General features: G+C 52.5%; 6 protein-coding genes across 6 annotated transcripts; 2 read left to right on the top strand and 4 right to left on the bottom strand.

The window, feature by feature from the left end:
* Nucleotides 1–1,133: 1,133 nt before the first annotated feature.
* Nucleotides 1,134–5,725, bottom strand: J4E83_004466 (uncharacterized protein; the record flags this gene model as incomplete). Its single annotated transcript, XM_049331395.1, has 8 exons — nucleotides 1,134–1,544; nucleotides 1,623–2,686; nucleotides 3,487–4,029; nucleotides 4,077–4,189; nucleotides 4,235–4,499; nucleotides 4,547–4,619; nucleotides 4,669–5,466; nucleotides 5,516–5,725. 8 exons carry the CDS (start codon nucleotides 5,723–5,725, stop codon nucleotides 1,134–1,136), a joined length of 3,477 nt encoding a protein of 1,158 aa, XP_049189169.1.
* Nucleotides 5,726–6,613: 888 nt separating this feature from the next.
* J4E83_004465 (uncharacterized protein) lies at nucleotides 6,614–11,257 on the bottom strand (the record flags this gene model as incomplete). Its single annotated transcript, XM_049331394.1, has 5 exons — nucleotides 6,614–7,738; nucleotides 7,787–10,209; nucleotides 10,257–10,770; nucleotides 10,820–11,128; nucleotides 11,177–11,257. 5 exons carry the CDS (start codon nucleotides 11,255–11,257, stop codon nucleotides 6,614–6,616), a joined length of 4,452 nt encoding a protein of 1,483 aa, XP_049189168.1.
* A 3,830-nt stretch (nucleotides 11,258–15,087) lies between these two features.
* CUTAB1 (Cutinase) lies at nucleotides 15,088–15,850 on the top strand (the record flags this gene model as incomplete). The annotated part of the gene is made up of 2 exons (XM_049331393.1): nucleotides 15,088–15,625; nucleotides 15,681–15,850. The coding sequence occupies 2 exons, from the start codon at nucleotides 15,088–15,090 to the stop codon at nucleotides 15,848–15,850; spliced, it is 708 nt and encodes a 235-aa protein (XP_049189167.1).
* Nucleotides 15,851–16,051: 201 nt separating this feature from the next.
* J4E83_004463 (uncharacterized protein) lies at nucleotides 16,052–17,260 on the bottom strand (the record flags this gene model as incomplete). The annotated part of the gene is made up of 1 exon (XM_049331392.1): nucleotides 16,052–17,260. The coding sequence occupies one exon, from the start codon at nucleotides 17,258–17,260 to the stop codon at nucleotides 16,052–16,054; it is 1,209 nt and encodes a 402-aa protein (XP_049189166.1).
* Nucleotides 17,261–17,847: 587 nt separating this feature from the next.
* J4E83_004462 (uncharacterized protein) lies at nucleotides 17,848–19,515 on the bottom strand (the record flags this gene model as incomplete). Its single annotated transcript, XM_049331391.1, has 1 exon — nucleotides 17,848–19,515. One exon carries the CDS (start codon nucleotides 19,513–19,515, stop codon nucleotides 17,848–17,850), a length of 1,668 nt encoding a protein of 555 aa, XP_049189165.1.
* Nucleotides 19,516–22,340: 2,825 nt separating this feature from the next.
* On the top strand, nucleotides 22,341–23,415 carry J4E83_004461 (uncharacterized protein; the record flags this gene model as incomplete). Its single annotated transcript, XM_049331390.1, has 2 exons — nucleotides 22,341–22,545; nucleotides 22,610–23,415. 2 exons carry the CDS (start codon nucleotides 22,341–22,343, stop codon nucleotides 23,413–23,415), a joined length of 1,011 nt encoding a protein of 336 aa, XP_049189164.1.
* Between the last annotated feature and the right edge of the window lie 331 nt (nucleotides 23,416–23,746).

The following is a 23,746-nucleotide window of genomic DNA, read 5'->3' as shown; positions in this document are numbered from 1 at the left end:
CCTCTGATGACTAGTCTGTTCAGCGCAAGACTCACGAGGACCCTCTCTCCACACCAACACCCTGAGTCTCCACGACGCTGCAGATGCACGATAAGGACAGGTGACGGGATGTGGAGTCTCCATATCCACGTTGGGGAGGCAGCACAAACATGTGCTTACTACGAACAATGCGCGTGCTCAGGAAGGAGGGTTATCGCTGGCCCGCGGTCGTGCATATCGCGGCTACCAATGCTAGCGTCGCGGCCATGACGTACAGCCAAGGTCCATGTGACTTGGGACGCTTCCCGCAGCCTGCGTTATTGGCTGCCTTGACCTTCACCGCCAACATCGTTAGACGTGCTCAGACGTGCTCAGACATGCTCCAGACATGGTTCTCGTTGCAACACCTCAGCCACAGCCAAACTGCACGCGATACTTGCCGCCTCCGCCGTTTCCGCCACGCTACTTTTAGGAAACGCGTGGTTGCAACATGTGCTTCGTTAGCCTCTGCAGCCTTTGTCTAGGAAATGGAATCTGACCGCAAACGTTGCCGCCCGACAATCACATTGAAAACTAGCAATATTGGCGAACACGAGGCGATCACGTCTGTGTGCCAGCGAGCAGCACGTCGGCCGGCCATACCGCGGCTCCGCAGGTTTCGGCCAAATGAACCGGGTCGATCAAAAATGCCTGACTGCTCACCACCACGGCATCTCGATATTTCCATCCACTGGTACGATGATGACGATTCGTGGCCTGACACGTACAGATGCCCAACGTCCGATATAAGCACCGCATCGCACATCGCAGTATTATCGGACAAGGAGACGCGTCGATCACGACTATCTTGACATGTTTTGGAATCAAGATCGAAAAACTGTCCTTTGATCGTTCTTCTGATCTCTCCGGCCCAGCAATGGAGTCTCAAAGACAAGAGCACATCGACCGCTTCCGGCGGCTCTCAGATTAGGATACTAAGGGTCTACAGTGACTTGTTGTCGACGACACCGCAGAAAAGTCCATCACAAGCGCTGGGCGCCAAAAAATTACCAGCTTTCGCCTGGGAGCTTTGATAAAGATTGTCATGTTCAGATCAATGGAATGATGGTAGCTTCAAAGCATGGCAGAATATGTCATGTTGCAAGCACCCACGCCTACATGCTATCCTCTCTCCACCTACTCCTAACCTTCTGCCAGCCCTCCATCTCTCCCTTTCCACCCCTCTTTTCAAGGCCCAGTCCGCGTTCAACCCATTCTTGACTCCCCATCTCACTTAATCTCGACAACGCTCTCGCGAATGCAAACCTTTCTTCATCGCCAGAGAAGATACTGCTGTTCTTCAACATATCCATGTTCATACCAAGGTCGTCCATGAGATTGCGCATTACGTCCGAGATGGCTTCGTGGTCGTCCGCTTGCGCAGACTTGGCAGGCGGCTTCGATGAAGAAGAGGCTGTGGTGGGAAGTTTCCCAGCCTTTTGTGTAGCGGTTACCGCGTCGTTGAGTTCGGCTTGGTCGAGGAAGAGGGACGTTAGTGGAACGGCTGTAGTCATTACTAGCTTGGCCTGGGTTTACGTTAGCATGGTATACTCCAATCACAAGCCCTTTGCTATAGGGTCTTGTGCTACCAGCATCTCGCTTACTCTTGATTCGTACACGGCATCTATAAAGGTGATGAATCTCCGCGCCAAGTCTCTTGACCTGTGGTTCATTCCAGGCACCCCTGTAATGATAAACGCCTCATATTGTCTCGTGAGTTCGAGGTAATCGGCTGCTCCCGTAGCGCGTCCGATGATGTCGTCAAAACTAAATACGGCGCACTTCCCACTGGCCTTCGGCACGCGGACTTCTCTTCCCCATACTTCATGGATTGCGGGGTGTGGGGGGTCGTTTTCGAAATCGCCGAGGAAGCGGAACCATCTCTCTACATGTGTTTGTGCAGATGCATCTAGAGGATGGTGGTATACACCGCTTGGTGGCCGTGGAATCTTCCTGTAATCCGTCGAAGAATCCAGGTTCAGGACTGTAAGCCTCGTTTTGAGAAGGTTTATGCAGGGCACAAAACTCTCCCTTTGTATTCCGTTCTTGTAGAGGTCGTTCGGGTGTCTGTTACTCGTCGTGACAATGACGGTTCCGTGGGCCATCAGGCTCTCGATCAATCGCCTCAGGATCATAGCATCAGCAACGTCCGTACACTGGAACTCGTCGAAGCAGAGGACGGAGGAGCGCTCCGCTATACCCGCTGCTACAAAGGGTATACTGTCAATATCATTCCCATGCTGCATCTTCATCTTGTGCAAATCCTTGTGTACGCTCTGCATAAACGCGTGGAAATGTATCCTTGTCTTCCTCTTGATGTTCGGTGGCAGAGTGTCATAGAACAGATCCATCATCATTGTCTTCCCACTGCCCACATCGCCAAACATGTACATGCCCTTTGGCAGCGAATCGGGTATAGGTGGTAGGGCCGACCCCGCGGAGTTGGACGACGTAAGGAAGGAGAAGAACGACTTCTTGGGCGGCTGTAGGGACTCGATGGTAGGTTGTTGAACGGGCGGTTGCGTGTAGGATTTCAGCATGTCGTGGAGATCTTGCAGGTTCTTGATGATGTTGCGTTGGTGCTCGTCGTCTCGCAGTCGTCCGGACTCAACACGCGCATCGTACTCGGCCATGGGCCCATGGGTCTGCTCAGACTGGTCCGGTGCATCTAGCAAGGTCAGCACTCGGTCCATGCAGCCGCTCTACTAATGGCCGAACGTACACTCTTGCGCAACCTGTGCGTATCCTCTGCGGCCCACTGGCGCAAACGAAACTCTGTTCGGAGCATACGCCAGCTTATTCGTGCGTGCCAGAACAAGCCCTCGCGCATTGCGCGTCGCTCTCGGATTCCTTGCGCAGTCCGTACACAGCGCTCTTCTGCTGTCGACAGCCAAATTCTGTCCGGCCGCGATGCTCCTCGGCGCCGGGCCAGCGCACCGCGAAAGGGTCCTCAACCCTCTCAGGGCCTCGGATGATGTCATTTTCGACATCTGGCGCACAGCCTAAAAGCTCGCGACGATGACAGTAAGGAAAGAAACAGTCGCGATCTATGGCATTGCGGAGAAGAAAGCTCAGCAAAAACGTCAGGCGACGGAGCTGAGCAGGGCTGTGGAGCGTCGAGCATGTGCGCGACCCACGACGGGTTGTTTAGGGTGGCGCGGGGAGTTTCTTCGCTGCACCCTCGGCTTCTGGCTTCCGGTATGGCTGAAGCTGCAGGGGTTTCGGCAACACTTTAGTAGCCGATATGGTACAGAGAAACTCTCGCACGTGTCTATACGCAGAGACTTTTTCACACTCTTCATCATCATTAACATTACTACCATCTGCATCATCATCATGACTCCTCTTCCGCAGCTACGCTCTCGTATCTCCCTCCCTCACCTCCTCCGCCCCGCTGATACCTCATCTTTGGCACCTCATACAGCCTCGTGTAATCTACGCGCTCACCACCAAGCCTCGCATAACCACTTTCCTTCGTGCCAAACATGGGACTGGCATCACACCAGAAATCCTTGCAATTCGTAACGATGCCGCGTGAAAAGGGATTCCCTCTTCTTTGCCGCCGTATTTGCTCTCCTTGACTTCCGTGAAGGGCGATGGTGAGGAACGTGTCGATTCCAAGGAGACGCTTCCACTGGTCCCAGATGGAGGCTTTGGGCTGAGGACGCCGCGGGATATCGCCCGTGTCTTGGCCGGAGCCAAACCCGTTCGTTGGTGCGCTGCCGGCACCGCCAGATACGTCTTGACTGGTGTCGCCGGTCGTAACAAAGGAGTTCAGTGCGTCTGCGGGTGTAGCGCCATGGAGATGACCGCGCATGCTCTCGTAGGTTGTGAGGTTCCGCGCAATCTGAAGCAGCTGAACACAGAGAAGCATGGTTACCCAAGTCAACTGGAAAGCTGCCCATATTGAGAGCACAATCGTGAAAGGATCTTTGTTGAGGACTTTGCAAAGTTCCGGTGAGATGACGGCGCATTTGGGGTAATCCGTGGGTGCGTCACGTATCTCCAAGTCTGCTCCAGTTAGCTTCATGGTGCAAAATCAAGGTGTGATGACCTACAAGCAAGTGCCAACCTGATGAACATGACAATACCCAGCTCCAAAGACAGTACGTATAGAACAAAATGTCTGTGATTGTTGTTCGCCACACAGTTGTTAACCCACGGGCAATGACTGTCATAGTTAGTACCACCCTCACTGCCTACGTGGAACACTTACTGATCACTCTTCGCGACGCAGCGCTCGCAGCGCTTGCAATGCTTACTGCGCAACGGTTTCCGCACCATACAATTCACACAGAAATGGTGTTCATCGAACTGTCGTAGCTCCATGAGCTCATCAATAACCGCTTTGGATGCACTTCTGCTCGCCGACTTAGGCACGAAGCCGGGATCAGTGGTCATAGTGAAGAAGTAAAAATAGGCCGTAGATGCGTAAAACGCCGCAAATAGGAAGTTAAGAAGAAAGTTCGTTCGTATCGTCCCTCGTTTGTGTTAGCGAGATATCTGTGTGTAAGATAAGATGGCTTACATGGTAATACAGTCGTTGCCCACCGTGCACCGACCCAGAAAAGCGTGCCAGCGAAGATACCGGCTAGGAAAGGCTGGAAGCTCGTCAGCGACTAGGCGCATGTGTTTGAGCACTCGACTCACAGTATGATGTATGCTTCGCATGTTCGAGGGACCCCAGCGCAACAACCTTTGCGCTCCCCATTGCATAACGTACGCAACAATCACGGCCAATGGTATACCAAGAAACGCTGGCAGATGGCTGACAAGAGAAAGCGCAACGAACAGAATGGCAAAGGGCCAGAAGAAGATGAATCGGCTCAGGAACCACCTCGTGTCTTTCACTCCCGGGATGGGGAACTGCCGCGCGTTTCCATTCTTGTCGAAGCCAGCTTCCATGAGAGCGCGACGCCATTGCCGGGTGGTATTCATCTCCTGCGCCGTGACCTCTGGCGTCTTGCCGTCGTTGTTCTTGGCGAACCGGTCCGCTCCGTACTCGAGCAGCTTCTGTATCGATCCCTGGCTGCCTTTGACGAGCGCCCAATGCAATGCAGTGAAGCCCTGGTCGTCCGTCGCATATACGTTGGCACCCCATCGGAGAAACAGGTCCACGCAAGACGGATAGCCTTTGTATGCCGCCCACATGAGCGGGGTGTGACTCTGCGGATCTGCGATATCCACGGGTATGTCTTGGTGTAGTAGCAGGACAATCTGGTACACATTGCCATCGAGGGTCGCGCTGTGCAGGAGATTGAAGCCCTGGTCGTCGGTGAGGAGCGGATCGGCGCCGTGGTCGAGGAGGAGATTGACGATGTAGTAGTTGCAGCGCTTTGCGGCCCAGAGCACGGGTGTCGCGACAGCATCGCCGCCCTTTGCGTTGATGGGCGCGCCGGCCTGGATGAGGAAGTGGCAGAGCGCGTAGTGATTGTTGATAGCCGCCCACTACTCATAGTCAGCCCCGGAACATGCTCTAATGCTCTGTGATACCCACATGTAGCGGCGTTATGCCCTGCTCGTCCTTGTATGTCGCATCGAACTTGCCGCCGTCGAAGAGTTTCTGTATAGCCGCAATCTCACCCAGTCGCGCCAGCTGCATGATGTCCTCCTCCACCGGGAGGCTGGGCTTACTGTCCGCCATGACCTCGAGTTCGTGGTCGCCTGGAGAGGTTGCATTGCTGTCTGACTGCGTGTTGGCAGCCATCTCGGGGGTCCGCGTGATGCTGTATGGTTGCGGAGCTTACGACACCTCCGGATCGTGGTAGGGCGGCTTCAAAGCGCAGTAGCGATTCAAGATGGTTCGGAAGTCTGGAGGGGCTCTTCGGGTGTCACCGCATGCTGGATAATGGCGAATATCAAAGCCAACTGAGGTTTGCGAGGCTTTGCAGGCGCGGAACATGCGGCGTCTGCGATTTCCCAAATGCGACCAATGCGCTCATCCCACATCCCTGCCGACTAACGCAAATCGTGGCGGTGCCACGCAAGCCTCATGCCTGGACCCGGAATCCGGCTTCAGCAGCGACATTCATTTTTTGAATGCCCGCAATCAGTTGAGCTTGCCTGATAGGGTGCTGTGACATGAAGAGGTATATAACGCTTGACCCATGCTATACACTCGATTTGCTTCTGGCAGGTCGTGGTTTACACAAAAAGATCTCGTCGCGACATCGCATCAGTAAGCAGCACAGAGCAGCGTTGAAGACCGTCAAGCACCGTCAAGGACAGTTAAGTTGCCGCAATCCACGCTTGCTCTGGAAGTTTCCTATTTGGGAACATCCGCAATTGGATAACTAGACCTGCAAACTGTCGTATGTTCACCTTCACCTTCATACTGGCAATAGTAATCACGCTAGCCACAAACAGCAGAAGACCTCGGCCTGGACCTGCTGTTATCGACGGTATGTAATCACAACTGCCTAACGTAGTAACGTCGTAAAGAAGACGGGACGGCAAGAAAGTCGTTGATAAACAGCTATACGATACAAGTAGTCTATGTCAATAACTTTTCCTCGAGTCGAAATTAGAACGCCAACTATAAACCGAACCTGATTGTAACAATCTCTGCAAGCCGGACGCATCTCCCCCTATACCTCTACGCCAACATACCCTGGAACTCGCCGCCTTCCCTAAGCATGTCCTCGGCTTTGCCAGCCTTGACCAACTTGCCCTTTCCAAGCACGATACAATAGTCAGCCTCCTTGACTGCTTCCAGTCGATGCGCGATGGTGACTACTGTACTGCTCTTCATCTCCTCCCTAAGAACGCTCTGTATTCTTTGCGCGGTTTCGAAATCAATGCTGGCCGTCGCCTCGTCCATGATCAGTATTGGGCTTCTCCTCAACATGGCTCTAGCCAGACCAACAAGCTGCCGCTGGCCCTGTGAGAGACCCTTGCCACCACCTTCGATCGAGGTTGTAAGCGTCCAATTGTATTGATCCCCACCGATCTTCTGCAACACAGATAGACAAGATGCATCGGAGTAAACAGATAACGGGTCCAGGTTCTTGCGCATGGTGCCGGGGAAGAGAACTGGTTCCTGCGCGAGGAAAGTGACGCGACTGCGAAGCGCCTGCTTGTCCACGGTGGAGATATCGATCCCATCGATCAAAATCCTGCCATTTTCCGCAGCAATAGTGGCGAGGAGGGAGAGAGCCAAAGTAGACTTTCCAGAACCCGTTCGCCCAATTACCGCGGTGTTGGATCCCGCAGGGATCTTTAGAGTGATGTTTTGCAACGCAGGCTCGAGGTTCTCTGCGTATCGAATGGTCACATCATCGAACTCGATGTCGCCACTATAGGTAGGCCAGTGTGCGGGTGGCTGAACAACACCGGGTGCTTCCGTCTCAATATCAAGGAGCTCAACGACACGCTCGACGCTGGTAAAGTCCATCTCCAGCGTTCCGTATATCCTGCACATATACTCCGTATGTATGACGAATTTGCCAGCGGTAATCAACACAAATGCGGTAAGACCGGGACTGATGTGTGTGTAGACAGCGATGAGTGTCATAACGAGCGTAGCGCTAGCCGACATGACGCTGAAACGAAGCGCAAGCCATGCTTGAAGTGACCAGTAGAAGTGATCATTCTTCTGAAAGTTGTCGACCACCTCGATGACACGGGTCTGGAATCGTTGTTGCGCGCTGAAAGCTCTCACAGTTGTCAGACCTTCCAGAAGTGCGCCAAAATTGCTCATGAGTGGCGAGAGTGATACCATCTATTCCTAGTTAGTAGGGGACATGTTGATTGAGGCCGAGTGACTTACTTCGAGCCGCCTCAGGCTTTGCGACGTTGGTAGAAAACGGAAGAAATAATAGACGAATCCGCAGCTAAGCACCAAACCGAAAGCTAAGAATGCTGGTGTCGAAGACAAGATTATAATGACAGCACTCGTCCAGCCTATGATCTGCCATGCGAAGACGATGAAGGCAGTGCTCAGATCGCCATCGATGGTGTTCATGTCACTTGTCAATCGGTTCATCAGTCGTCCCACTGGCGTTACGTCGTAAAATCGGAATGTCGCATGTGCAACGCGTTCAATGGTCTCTCTGAAGATGGTCTTGGCGGCATGGTAGCCTACGCCAAACATGATGAGGTTCGTGAACCAGAAAAGTATGGCAGTTGCGGAGACAAATCCGAAGAAAGTCCAGAGCCATGGAACCACGTCGTCTGCGGCTGGAGGCAGGAAGTCGAAGATACCCTTGTGATCATCCTCGTTGTAACTCTCTGCCCACGACTTAATGAACCATGTCTGCGCAACATCCAGCACACGGAAGAGGGCCATGACGATAATGGCAACAGACCACCATCGCAGCGTACCTGCTCTAATGTAGCGCCAGTATACACTCCACTTGACGCCACCTTTCTCACGATGTTCATCTTCGATAAACTTGTCGGGTACAGCCGCTGCTTGCTCTTCTTCTCGCTTCTTGGCGTCTTCCTCTGACTCAGTATCATTGGTCTGGGTGCGCTTTAGGGCATTCGCGTCTTCAACTTGGCTTGGCTCGTGAAGAGTCGCTCTGCCCTGTTCTAAATGGACCCATTGCTTCGCGATACCGTGGCAAAGTTCTGTTCGATGTGTGACAAGAACAGTCGTTCTGCCATCGAGTAATGGCCCAGCTAGTAGTTTGCCAACGATGAATTCGGCCGTCTGGTGGTCAAGGGCGGATAGCGGATCGTCAAGAAGAAGTACCTTCGCGCGACTGTATACAGCTCGCGCCAATGCTACACGAGCCTTCTGACCACCAGACAAGCCAATGCCGTTTTCGCCAATGTTCGACAGATCTCCGTGCTTGAGCTCTGCCATATCAGGTAATAAGGCACACGCTTCCAGAGTCTGCTTGTAGCGACCCTCTTCGTAAGGGTAGGAGAAAAGTATGTTATCGCGAATACTCATGCTCTGGAGCCATGGCGTTTGTGCGCAATATGCTACTACCTGATCAGGCCGCACCAGCTCACCAGCTGTGATGTCAAGCTCGCCAAGTAAGGCTTGTAGCAACGCCGTCTTACCGGCAGCGACTTCTCCGTATATCACGGTCAGTCCTGGGGGAAAAGATAACGTGATATCCTGGAGGACATCGTGGTCAACCCCAGGCCACGCGAAAGATGCATTGTGAAGGCCGAGGTCAGAAGACCCTTCTGGTACTACATCCGTCTCTTCTTTGTCTGGCTCGGCCATGAACTCTTCAATGCGACCCATCGCAACGTATGCATTGAGCACGGTAGTGACGAGTTGCGGAAGCGCCCTGAGGTACGACTCTAATAGATTGAATAGATCGAAAGCAGGGAAGATCAAATCAACGCGTAACTGCTGACCGGCTAATTTAGTAAAAGCGTAGAAGGCAACCGCAGGGAATAGTCCCGATCCGAAGCGGAGAATGAAGGAGAGCGATGTCGAGAAGATGATGTTGACCACACGAAGATGCAGCTCTTTTTGACGAGACTCAAGGATTCCCTCCAACCATGCGCCTTGCCAGCCGTACCAGCGCAGATGGCGGATGGACTCTATGAACTGACTTGTACGTTGCAGTTTCTCGTCGGTCGCAATTCTGCGCTTTTTCTCGAAATAGACCTGAAAGCGGGCGATCACGATGTTAAGGAGCTGAGAAGCACCCAGTGCCAAAACACCAAGTAGGCACGCCCAACCTAACATTCGCCATATTAGTATGGTTGCGAATATGGCACCTGCAGGCTTAGTGATGATATCAGAAAACTCCCAGAAGCGCTGTGCTACCTCATAAGCGTCGTTTCGCATCAAATTGAGGATCTTGCCCATCGATGCAGCCTGGTTTTCGTCTTTGACCTGTGTCTTGATGTTCTTTGTGAACATAGATCGGACAGAAGTGACCACACGTTGTAGCCAGCTTCCGCTTGCTGCCTTGCTCGTGCTGTCAAGACTGCTACCCGCCTCGTCTGCTTCAGAGTTACTGTGGCCATTCGTCTGATCTTCCTTGACGTCTTGTTTGGCCCCCAAAATTTTACGATGCAGAGTCTTCTCGTAAAGCATGGTGATGAGCTCGCCTCTGCATCTCTCGTATGACCGCCTCTGATGCCACAGATTGAAGATGTTAAGCTGGGCAGATGCTAGTCTCAAGACGAGAATGATACAGGCGTAGGTGATCGTAGCACTGCTGTTCTTATCTTCCATGGATGCGAGGACCCGCTGCAAAAGCACAGGGGTGAGTAGAGCTGCTAATGTCAAATTCGTCTCAAGCGACATAGGGTACGTCACTTACTTGTGCACATACGAACAACGTTGAGGACAGTCGTAAAAACCAAGTCCATGCCGTTTGCAATGAAGACTCGTTTTGTCACCGAACCCTGTAGTTTTCGAAATGCTTCGTGCAGCCGCGCATGCTTGAATTCCCAGCCAAGATCCCATATATCCTCGTCTTCCATCTGACGTGTCACGCCTTTTTTGATCAATGGTTCCATCCATGACACTGTCATGTACTGCCAAGGAGTCAAGTTATCCTCGGGAGTCCTAAGTTGCACCGTGGGAGTGGCAAAAGCTGGGCTAATATCTTTCCTAGGTAGCCTTGGGTCCCGGAGAGGCATATTGAGAACCAGAACGATGCCTAGTGCAGCCGCTACGGGTGCGACGGTCCAAGGAACATCTTTAGCTAGGAGTGGGCTCTCCTTGTGGATTAGTGTGACCAGCTGTTCGAGTAGAAGACTCGTGAAGAGAAGCAACAACGACAATGAAGCTTTTCTTGGACGCTTCACGATGACAATCGCTGCCACGATGGCCTGCAATACTTGTTAATCGACAATCGCAATCTCGTCACATTGTACGTACCCATGCGATGGCGGGATAAAACGCGGTCGATTGCCGGATGGGAAAGAAAGCACTCAGGATCTGGAATGTAAGTCCAACCGTAGCTAGGACTAGCAGGCCAAATGTGCTGCCCAGAGGCTGCGGTGTAGAGGATGTCTCCAATTCATCCGACTTGTCCTTTTCCTCGCGTACGAACGGCTTTGTCCACCCCGGCCAGTAGCCGTCCGCAACTTGCAGCGAGTATTTCAGCAGTACCAATGCTGCCAGTATGGCTGGTATTGTTGCTACGAATGGCAGAGCACATGGCGTGAATCGGGCTGCTTCCGTATTCTGGTGAGATCAGCAATATCCAGAAGAGGCGTAAGTGACCGTACTGACCCAAATGCGATGGCAGTGCGATATTGGTGGTGTGTCAGGAAATGTTGGAGCCGATGATAGTGGAATCTGGAAGGACGCCATGACATGCACCGTTTTCAGATGCCCGTCAGCACCTACTTGGACAACACTTCCTTCCACTTTAGCCCCAGCTGATGTAAACTTGGGTGAGCAGAGAATAGCATGTAGACGAGATCTTACGCAACTCCGCTAGGCATCAGTGAAAGGAAAGGGCCAGCATGCGAGTGTCGGTGAACATGTTCAAAGCCCTGAGGCGACATCTCGGAACGCGGACTAACGCCGGGAATACTAGCGCGCCCCACATTCCTTGTTCCCCAAGCCGGAGGAGCCATTGAGGTATCTGCACGCATCATAGTATCGCAGCACCACCTCCCTCTCCAGTCAGTGAGACCAGAGCTACACCTCATATGCAGTTCGCCAACCGACTGATGCATGCCGATCAAAGCATTGCGCCGTTGGCAGCTGCGCGAAGAGTATCAACGCGTCATCGCGCCAGAAAACAGTTGAGAACGCGGACATCGTCACCGGTCAAACTATAGTGGATGTACAACTTGATGACATCGCGCTGCTTGCCCGTACCCGACGCGTCTGCGCTAAGATGCCACAAAAGGGTACAAATTTCGGAAGTACCCAGAGATAGATGCGGTATGCGGCACGACTGCTTCCCAACGACCTTGGTGCTATTACCTTGCGTTTGTTGTTCCGGCTCGGCTTTGTGATCCCTCGCCAAAGAGCGCGTGATGACGCGCGAAACGTCGCTGCCTCCTGTCGCCCTCACAGCAAATTGCTTCTTCGTAGAAACCACCGCCACAGCCACAACACCGTAAACGTCTCGGGCGCATCCAGCCTCGAAAAATAGCGAATCATGGCCGTCGACTGCTGCTTCGCGGAAACATCGCTCCGTTGGCAGCAAGGCTACGAGCTTCCGACACCCGCAGCTTTGCGTACAGCAGGAGCGATTCTGATACCGCAGGCAGCCGCACTAGCTGTTCGTAGTAACTGTGGGATGGGCACAGCCGCTGTATCTGCACGTGGAATGCAGCGCGTGGGTAACAAGTGTCCCTGGGTCCGTACCAACGCGCCCATCACTGGTCTGCTGCACACAGCGATTCTTCGCGAGTCTTGCTATCGATGCTAACAAAAAGACCGAGATAGTGCTAGGAGCTAAGAGTGCTCATCGTGTTATTCTGCTCGGCCGCCGATGCAAGGCTGCTATGAAGCCTACGAAACAATCCAAGCATTCGGCACAGCAGTGACATTCAGCACCGCCACACGTATCTTCATGCGAACTCTGCAGTTGCTGGGGAAGTGATCCTACAACGCGTTGATAAATTCAGCGCATAGGTTTAAATGGCATCCAGCCCAGATTCCTCCCTCTGTACACATCGATCATCTACTCCGTCTTTCATCTATCAACCCTGCTTACAGACATGGTTCTCGATACCTCTTTCAGCAATTCTTCGGGTTACAAGCTACATGGCCTTGGGAAAGACTCGCAGCTAGAAACAAGACACATACCTACCAGTTCAAAAGTCAAGTCAATTCAACCTCCCACACCCAGACCGCGCTTCATGGATACCCAAAGCGACCCCACCCTGACCTCTACTGGTTCACCAATTCGCAAAGCCATCGCCAGATCGCAACGCCTGGCTGCGTCAACTACTCGGGACAAGTCTTCCAGTCAGCCATCCCGAACAGTCTCTGACTCCATCGGACGCCCAAAACAAATCATCGATGACGTCGCACGAATTCATCATGACTGCATCCCACGTAAGCGTCCACGGCGTGATGGTAGTCAAGGTCTTGAAGTGGATGGGCTATCCACATCGGAAGTGCGGTATTCCTCATCACCCTCTCACGCCGAAGCGAATCAGCAACCTCATCAAGAGCACGATGGCTTCTCACCAGTCCTGACCCCAAAGACCGCCAGATCTACCCACGACAGCTTGTATGGAGAGCTGCTCAAGAATCCGACTCCTGGCGATCGGAAAGGGGTCATCTATGTTCTATGTGACCCAAACAACAAGTCCAGAGGTTACAAGATCGGAAAGACGAAACGAGCCTATAGAGACCGAATCATTGAGCACGAAAGAGCCTGTGGCTTCCTGCCCAGTGTGATTCACGTGTCAGATCACGAGATTGATCATTGTGGTCGCCTAGAGAAGCTTGTGCATATCGACCTGGAGAACTGCTCTGCACCATTCCATTGCGAACATCACGGGCGCGTCGACGCGAACAAGGAGACCAAAGCACACAAGGAATGGTTTCAGGTCACCGAAGAGATGGCAGTCAATACTGCAAAGAAATGGGAGAGATTCATGCAACAGGAGAAGCCTTATAGCTGGGATAGGCAGCTGAAGATTATATGGAGATATCTTCTCGAGACTAGGGCCGCCGGACCTCTTGGCGTGCGTACATGGACACACGAGGCGCGACGAGAACACTGGGACAGAATACTTGCGCCTCCAACGACAATCGAGTACCTCCACGCCTATCGAGCACAAGTTGAAATGTCTTTGAACAGTCTTCGTCGCTTCGCAGTTCACGTATGGACATACGTATCGGAATTCTTCTGGCCGTTGTGTACATTGATCTATGGCGTGACAACGTTGGCCGTATTTCAGAATCTGCTGGCGTTCTATGCGTTCGTCTTCATTCTGGGATGCGCCAGCGCGAGGGTTCTGTCTTACGTACCACTGAGTCCTCCGAAGCGACGAACCAGAACGCCCAACAAGGTACATACGGCAGCTGCTTTGATGCAACATTAGCTTGTGGATAGACGCGGGATATCCCACGCAGGCATGCTATTTTAGCCGTAATCCGATAACCTCCCTTTCTTTTTGGAAGAACTGCCTAAACTAAATCCTTCAACCCAAAGATGATCTGAGTATTGTTTGTATGCGTTGCATGCACGGTGTCCCTATGCGGAAGGTACCAATCCTTCATGCCGTTCTTCCCTTAGCCTATAGGAGCGAGGTAAACAACACCAAAACCTCCAACGCCTGTAAAGACGGCAAACGTCAGAATCGGGTATCTTGCCCCGACACCATTCGCTACACATCATCTGGGGGCCTTAGCGCGCTCTCGTAGTAGATATGCGGGGTATATTCCCGCGAAAGAGAGCTTCAGTGTATGTACCCCACATCACGAGCTTCCATCTCACTCAGGCCAGGACTTCATCGCATCCATGTAGATTCAACCGTGCCTCGGCTTCGATTCGCGAGCTTGACCTGAAAGTCCAATAGCGTCCGATGAACCCAGCAGCAAATCCTCGTCCGACTACCACGCGACCAGTTCATCCCACCATCAGCTCTATCCATGTCTCCCGGACATGCATGCCCAGGAAAACATCCCAGGCACCATCTCCTGGGCCGAGGAAGCCCAGATCCAAACACGATGCCTACTGGTCAGATGCTCGAAGGTCAACGCCAAATACCAAATCTCGGTCTTGGAGACAAAGGACTACCAGGTGTCACAATACTTCGGACCACTGTTGCCGTTTATGCTCTACCATCCCAAAGGCTCTGCATCTGCTCACTAGATCTCTTCAAGTCAAGGTCTTGCCTATGAGGGTAAGAGCAGAAACGCCAAGGGTATCTCGAATTGTTGTGACACCTGGTAGGACGGTCACAGCGCTCTTTTGGGGAGTTCACGTCCGTCAACCACTATTAGAGATGCACTACAAGATTCTAGGCAGTCTAGATACCGAGGTAGGCGCGAGGGATGTTGATTTGGAACCAATATCTTGATCATGCTAAGAACAATATAAAGGGAAGGAGGGAACCCTTATGAGAAGGATCACAGCACAGTCAAACAGCCAACTTTCAGCTTCCTTCTACTACTTCTCTCTTCAGAGCCACCAGGCAATACCCATCGTTACTACAATCATCAATATGAAGTCCGTCACCATTCTTTCTCTTTTTGCTTCCCTCGTTCTTTCTTCCCCAATCGCTGTACCCGCCTCTGCGCCGGCGGATGCGCCCCAGCCCATTACACTCGAAGCTCGCCAGTCAAGCGCTACTCGCAATGAGCTGGAGAGCGGCAGTAGCGCTGCTTGCCCAAGAACCATCTTCATCTTTGCAAGAGGCAGCACTGAAGCTGGCAACATGGGCGCCTTAGTTGGTCCTTTCACAGCCAGCGCTCTCGAAAGCGCATATGGAGCATCCACTACCTGGATTCAGGGTGTAGGTGGCCCATACACTGCTGGTATTGCAGAGAACACGCTTCCAGCCGGTACTTCTCAAGCCGCCATCCGCGAAGCCCAGCGTCTCTTCAACCTTGCTGCGAGCAAGTGCCCCAACACGCCCATCACTGCAGGTGGCTACTCTCAAGGCGCTGCAGTCATGTCGAACGCTATTCCCGGTCTCAGTGCTGCTGTACAGAACCAGATCAAGGGCGTAGTGCTGTTTGGCTACACCAAGAACCTTCAAAGTAAGCTCTTTCCTTCTCTTAACATCCTATACAACAGTCTCTAACAACGTTCCAGATGGCGGAAGAATCCCCGGCTTCCCAACCAGCAAGACTAGGGTGTACTGCGAGACAGGCGACTTGGTCTGCACTGGAACGCTTATCATCACACCTGCGCATCTCCTATACTCGGATGAGGCTGCTGTACAGGCACCCATCTTCTTGAGGGCTCAAATTGCTTCCGCATAGGTGGCTACGAGAGAGGCTTTGATGCGAAGATGAAACTTCGTATCTTATCAGCCAGGCTGCGTTTTCGGTATTGGCATATGCTTAGTCGTTCTTCACTTCACGTACACATTCTTTACAGTAGATAAATGATTAATCAACCTAACCATCTCGAAAGAAACTGATGCAGTCTTTTGCGATACGCGCCCAACCGCGATTTGCTATCTAGTAACCGCTTGGTACTAAACTATTAGCCCACTCTTCCACATCCGAGAACTGATCCTCAACGTCGTCAGGTATGCCATTTCCATTGGCATCCGCCCACTGCTTTCCACCGTCGATAGTTCCAGGCCCAGCCATGGGGCTAGCATTCTCGTCACTAATCAGCTCACCCGTCTTCCCGTAGCTCTTCAATTCCTCAATGAGTCGCGTGTCAACAGCATCGCGCACTTTACTCGCACCGACAGAACTTTCGGCGAGCTTCAGCGCATCTTCCGCCGATAGGGTCTTTTCGGGCGCTGGGAAGGGAAACTTGGTTGTCTGGATAGCCATCCCTCCATAGTTGCTGGAGGACACACCTAGCTCCGTTCCGTCCAACGTGCCATCGCGGTTAGAGTCATAGAAGTTGCCTTCAACGTAGCCCTTGAAGTTCTCATTCCCGCGCGTAAACGCCGTGACGCTGGTACTGGGGCCGCTGATGAAATAATTCCCAACGATATTCGCCTCGCTTGCTGCACTCGAATCTCCAGCGATGTATCCTCCACCCCCGCCCCAGTTGTAGATCACGTTATTGGTGAAGTCATTGGTACCCTTGACCTTCGGGTTTCTCGTCTTGTTGTCAATGTATAAGTTGCGAAACAGACTGATACCTTTCCCGAGATTCGTTTGCATCAACCCGCCACACGAGTGTGTTTGCAGACCCTGCCCGATGATACTGTTTTGAATGGTGATGTTGCCGACGTCGTTGCCGGAGATCGAAAAAGTCTCGTCGCGACCCCAGGAGACGGAGACGTGGTCGAAAATCATGTTGCTCCCCTCTGCGATCGTTATACCGTCTTTTCCGCTAGCTCCTCCTTTTCCCATTCTGATGCGCAAATACCGGACGATTGCATCGTCGGCGTTGCTGAAACTCCACCCATTTCCGTAAACTGTGATACCATCGCCTGGTGCTGTTTGCCCAAGGATAGACACGCGTTTGGCCACGACCATGCGCTCTTTAATCTTGATCAACCCACCTAGCGAGAACACGACTGTGCGGTCGCTCTGGGAAACGCCCTCGCGGAGAGACCCTTCACCGCTATCATTGAGGTTTGTAACAACATAGACAGTGCCACCACGACCGCCGACAGCGTTTCGCCCAAAGCCTTCTGCGCCCGGGAAAGCGAGGGCGGCGACGGAGGATATTAGCAGGGGCAGAACAGTGCAGAAGATCATCTTCAAGGCGAAGAAAACGGGGTAGGAAGAATGTCGGAGACTGAAGGAAAAGAGATGTAATATGAAAGCTCCACGCGGCATGCGCAGAGGCGGCGAGATCAGCTAGCTAGTTCGTAGCGCGTTGCTGGTGAATGACACCTTGGATTACTCTCTTCATTTACCCCAGACGTTGTGATCGACAGGGTACCTAAAAGATAGTCCGCCAATCACAGCGGGGATGTGTTCGGACGGTAGGAAAGCATGGCACACAGCAAGAACCAATGAGTGCAGGTCTTGTGATGTGGAATCGTTGAATGCGCAGCTCGTACGGGCACGTACTTCGGGTTCTCGGTGTATTAAGCCCCATGGGTATATTTCTGCTTTCCCTAGTAAATGCTAGACCCGGTTTTGACACTTTCGGTAATTATTCCAACTTCGGCAAGTTCAGCAACCAAATCCATGAGCATGTGGTCGTAACCTGCCGCAGCTACCATACCAATGGTAACGGGGAGCGTTTCGTTTCTCTCAGTAACCCTGCTGACATACGTCCTGCAATGGTAGAGGTACGAAGTCAGTATATGTCTTAAATGCACTTCGTACAGTCAAGCTTACCTTGCGCCAATCGGTATTGTGTAGTCGGGTAGCGCAGCCAGAACTGACATCTGGTTGCCGGGTAATCCAGCAGCAAATATACCACCTGGAGCGGCTGTATAGATGTCGCGGTAGTCTTCCGTACCGGCGCCCATAGGATACAGCACCAACGTTGACTCGCATGATGGCGTCAACGTCTCTCGAAACCATGTCTGGAAGGTGTGCGTGCGCTCCATAGCAATGGTATAGCTAGAGGTCGGCAAGGTCGCGGCCCGATTCCATCGCGCTCGTGTTTGCGGGTTCCAGTAGGGCGCTTTGCCAAACTTGGCAATATACTGCTCCCTGGAAGGTAGACCAAGGTCGCGGTACTGATCCACGTTGGTAATGTTGGAGTATGTAGAGCCGAGATAGGATGCTATGCCTTCAGAGATGTTCGCGTATGCATTGAAACTGGCGTTAGCGTTGAACGTTGTCAAATTGGCGTCAAGAAAAGTAGCTAGCTGTGAGATGAACGAATCAAATATAGGCATACTCGTGCTGTTGACTGTAGGCCAAAACAGATCAGGCAAGATGATGCGCTTAGGGTAGGATGTGTATTCCTTGGCTGGGTACCATTTCCTATGCACTGCTTGGAGGAGCTTCGCCGACCTAGCCAGTACGCCCGGCGTATCAAATATTGCTGAGATGGGCAAGATTCCCTTCAGTGGCAGTGAGGCGTTGGTGATACGCATGCCAAACAGGCCGTTTGCCATGGCCGGTAAGCGAACAGAGCCTCCAGTATCGGAGGCAGTTGCAATATCCATCCAGTCATACGATGCAAGTCCAGCTCCAGAACCGGCTGATGAACCCTGGGGATGCTGGTAACCGTCTCCTCTAGGGTTGAAGGGTGCCAGCTGATCCACGTAGTCGGCTGTTGGTCGTTCCCCAAGCGCAAACTGGGTAGTCTTTGTCTTTCCAATCACCACCGCACCCATGTCGATAAGCTTTTGTAAAGCTGCCGCGCTCTCGGGAGCAGGATCGACAAGGTCGCGGTAGCCTCTATTCCCACCGCTCGTTCGGATACCCTTCAGATCGTAAATATCCTTCACGCCCAGGCGTTTACCCGACAAAGGCTTGTCTTCTGTGGGTGCTGGATAGTATAATCGTGACGGCACTGCGATACTAAGAGCTCCGTAGGCATCTGTCAACGCCAGACCTGTGACAGGAAGGAAAGTCCCATTCTGACCTTCAGTGACCGACTCCACAAAAGCGAAACTGTGATCCCAATACAACCGGTAGACTTTGGTGATAGCCTTTGATGGGTGAAGTAGATATGGGCCGGATGCTACGCCGGCGTCCAACGCAGTGTAGATCATGCTGCACCCGATCGAGCCAAGATATGCATGTGCATTGTCTGAAAGAGTGCTTGAACCGCCAAGCACTAGTGTATGGAGGAATGATTCCGAGTATACATCGTCGTGCGATAGAAATGAGGATATCGTGAACTCCAGTAGCTCCGCGGTGACAATAGGGTCCGAAAAGGTCAGATAAGTGATTGGCAAAGGCTCTGCGTTGGGACTTGACTGGTCGCCAAAGCTAAGCGTCGCTGCGGTAAGATCTGGAGAATAATACGACGTAGAGTTGAGTTGGAAAACCGTACTCGCTCTGACAAGAGCTGCAAGCGATAGGAACAGCGCGGCCTTCATGATGTGCGGCGCGCGGACTTCGTGGGGCAATGCTCATGAGGCAACCTGTCAGCTTTATACCAATGCATCTTCGGCTTGGTATCGTGTTTTCTGGAACGCAAAGTGCGTATGTCCGTTACATGTCTATCGCGTCCTGACGGCGGGTGCAGAAGTGGGAGAGATGGAGGTTAGCGCGACGATGATAATGCAGGCAAGACACTTGGCATGACGTCACGCGTGAGGAACGAGTCAGAATAGGCATCGTAGAGATAACGGTCAAGCAACATCCGCTAATTCACTGACAAATTGCCCGCCTGTAATGATAACACTTGCAGAATACTAAGGGTCGTTGTCTAGCTCACAGCGAATTCAGAACGAAGACTATTGGAGACGTGTCTACAGATGAACGATTGGCATAAAGGACCATCAGTTCGCAGTATCCTCTTAGCCTCTTGAGCGCTCCACGTCGGCTTAGGAAAAAGATAAACACCCTAGAGTCTACATTAAGGTTAGGTTACCTACTTTGCATATTTTAATCTTGATGTAATTTGCAGACCTGGTCGGATTGTTTCTTGCATGCAGTGACTCAACAGAAATAGTGGCCGTCGCGTCATAAGCATCAGATTAGGGATTGGAAGAGATGTGTATGGGTTTCAGAACAACGGTGAGGCACAGTCTCCTGAAGCGTAGACCTGCACCGGAACACGAGAAGCGACGGGAGTAATCGCTGGCCATGATGGGAAGGTGAACAGTTTGGGGCCCTAGAGACAATGGTGGAGTTTTCGAGGCCAGATTCGTGAAAATCAGGAAGGGCAACGCAGGCTTAGTGATGCACATGCTCATCAAGAACGGACACAAGTCTTTGTAATGCAGCTGCCTGAGATCTCCGCAGCCATATCGATGCTGCCTAGTAACGAAACGCCTACGCTATGCTTCTAGCAATGAACTAATGACGTGCGAAGTGTCTTCCGAAGACGACTGGAACTGAAGAACAAAAAGAACGATCGCAGAAGAGGACCCATTGCGTGGATCTATTGCGTCCCGCTGTAAGCAAAGAGCGACCAACTGCCTGGCAAACCCCTAACAGTTTCGCTAGAATGCTCTGGGTCTCTTTTGTGTGGCACGACTTGGAACCGGAGACGCACTTGGTCGTTTCCTTTGTACCAACGCGTCTTCTTCGAGCCCTTCTTCAGTCGTATGTTGCCCGTTGAACTCGCAACCGGGATCATCAATGTCTGCCTGACAGCAGTCCCATTTTATTGACCCGCCCGGTGGCCTGTACCTCTTCCCAGAATGAGAAACGCAGGGCGCATTCACGTCCACTATCTGTTCGTGACACACTGTGCAGGTCTTTATCAAAGGCGCAGGCTGTTTGTTGATGCTCGCTGACCGTGGCGTGTCTCTGGCCAACAGCCTTGGAGTCTGGTTGACAGAGGATGATTGGCCTGAGGGTTTCCGGACTGGCGTGCGTAACGTGGTTGAGCGTGGATAGGCTCCAGGAAGGTGCATGTCGCCGTCTGAACTTGACTGTGAGCGCTCACGTGGCTCCCGCTTCACTCGTGATGCGAACTCAGAACCATGAGGCCGTGATGTAGCTCGACTTCCGCTGATCTCGCGGGATTGTGCAGGCAAGCTGTTGTGACTTGGGGTCGGAACTGTAGGCTTCACGAGGTTTCTTTTCGCCGCCTCATAGAGTTCGTCGCTATCATCCTCATCTTGAATCTTGACCTTGGGCTGATGCGACTGCATCCGTTGCTGGCTGATCAGGCTCTGGGCGGATGCAGAGTGAGGCGCAAGTCCACGGACGAGGGCGCCGGAAAAGGCCGGTGACATTTGGCAAAGGTCGAGCAACACCTTTTGCACAGCGCGCGGGTCGGCTGTCTCGATGATCTGTTTGATATGCTCAGGGTGGATAGGGCGCGCCTGCTGTGGCCCTACAGGGTTTCGCGCGGAAGCCATCGGATGCCTAGCTTCCATCCCGACATTTGCCATACCGTAGGGGCGTGGCTCGGGCTTGAGGTACATTTGAACTAGTCTTTGGGGCGGCCTTGGCTGTGGCCGCTGTTGTGGTCGTTGCTGGGGCATGTCTTCCGGCTCTGGTGAGGAACCTGTGAGGTCGATTGTTTGGCAGCTATTGCCAGTTGTGTGTGATGGAGCCATTGCGAGGGAAAGAATGACCAGATACTGATAACCAAGAGCACCCAAAGTGAATAACTGATGTCAAAGCGCGGTCTGCGGAAGATTGGTCTCAGCGTCGCACAATGAATGAATTGCTGGGCTTGGAACGTGTGGATCCCGGGCCTCTTAGCGCGACACCAGCTCACGTGATCAACGCACGGCCCTGCGCAGGATCCTTCCCCACAAACCTCGACCTGCAAGAAGGAGGCGCGTCCGTCGTGCCCAACAACGCGTCAGCTTCAACACCATCAGTAATGCGATGCGCACGCGGCATCACTTCGGACCTCAATACTGCCTCCGTCAGCCCTCTGTAACACGCTACAATCAACCCAAATCAACGCACGGACGGCAACAAGATTCCCACCAACCGGCGCAATGCACATGCGCAGTCGTTGCGCGATGAGAGATTCACCGTCTGGGGTGCATACATCAATTTTCCGATGGCTTGCTTCGCCCGTTTCGACAGCTTTCATAGCGGGGAAACGACCCCGTAGCTCACTAAGCGGCTGTTCGGAGGTCTAGGTCAGACCCGGGGAGTCCGCCAATATAGTTTGCTTAGCCGGCATGCTGAAGTTATTATATGTATATGCATACTGCGCGCCTTCAGGCTAAGTTCTACATTCACTCACTCTTATACTTTCATTTTCAACTGTCCTACTTTGTCCACAATGCTCCCATCAATCGCTTTCGTGCTCACGCTCGCGGCATCCGCTGTCGCAGCTCCAACGACGCTGGCGCCTCGGGCTGGACGTACAAGTCCTCCTTCTGGATGTCTGGCTGTGGGTGGTAGCGGAAAGTACAAAACTGTTCAGTCCGCCGTTGATGCTTTGAGCGCTTCCAGTACGGCTGCACAATGCATTTTCATCGCGAAGGGTTAGTTCTAGCTGTACCAACTCCATGTGAGACATGTACTGACTTGGTGCTCCCGGTTCTGCAGGCACATACAAGGAGCAAGTCTACATCAAGCCGCTCAAGTCGGCTCTGACGGTTTACGGCGAAACGACAGACACTAGCAGTTACACCGGCAACACCGTGACCATCACCCAGGGCAAAAGTCAAGATGACGCCCCCAACAACGACGAAACTGCTACTCTCCGCGCCTGGACACCAAACCTAAAGGTCTACAACATCAACCTGGTCAACACACGCGGACAGGGCTCGCAAGCTCTCGCCCTTAGTGCTTATGCTGATAAGCAAGGCTACTACGGATGCCAGTTCAAGGGTTACCAAGACACCATCCTCGCCCAGCAGGGTAGCCAGGTCTATGCCAAATCCTACATCGAAGGAGCGACTGATTTCATCTTCGGCCAGAAGGCCATAGCATGGTTTGATGGTTGCTCTCTGGGCGTTCTCACAGCGTCGGTGGGTTACATTACTGCCAACGGTCGCGATTCAGATTCCAATCCCTCATACTATGTCATCAACAACTCGAAGATCGCCGCTGCTCCTGGTAACACGGTGAGCGCGGGTGCTTACTACCTCGGCCGTCCTTGGAGGAATTTCTCTCGAGTTGTGTTCCAGAAGACTAGCATGACTAATGTCATCAATGCCGCGGGATGGAAAGTTTGGAATACCGATGACCCCAGGACTGACAAGGTCACATATGCCGAGTACGCAAACACCGGTGATGGATCCAAGGGTACCAGGGCGTCCTTCTCAAAGAAGCTCTCGGCTGCCGTTAGCCCTTCCACTGTTCTGGGCAGCGACTACAAGAGCTGGGTTGATGCAGCTTACTTTTCCTAGGCCAAAATCTTGTAGAAAGATGCGGGCTAGGTTCGGTAGTACGTGAGAGTTGGTTTTCTTGTACATATATTGGGAACAATAAGTGTCTTCATTTCTATTCATACATTTACTTGCAACTGCACTTGCTTCTCAAAATCTTAAAAACGTGTCGGCAATATTGTGATCGGTATTACATTCGCAGTCTTGTGGCATGCGTGAGAAGATTCTAGCTGAAGTAAGCAAGGCTAGACACGGGCTACCGCCGAATGAGAGACCCACTAGTGGGTCACCGGACCATGGGTTTTTGCTCCGCATTGCTACGGCTTCTGCCCTTCCACTTCAACTTTGCAAT

The sequence above is a fragment of the Alternaria metachromatica genome, assembly GCF_023757995.1.
Source record: "Alternaria metachromatica strain BMP 0045 chromosome Unknown scaffold_8, whole genome shotgun sequence".
NCBI classification, from domain to species: domain Eukaryota; kingdom Fungi; phylum Ascomycota; class Dothideomycetes; order Pleosporales; family Pleosporaceae; genus Alternaria; species Alternaria metachromatica.
Note: the sequence above shows the minus strand (reverse complement) of the source record. Positions and strands in the feature narration are given on the sequence as shown.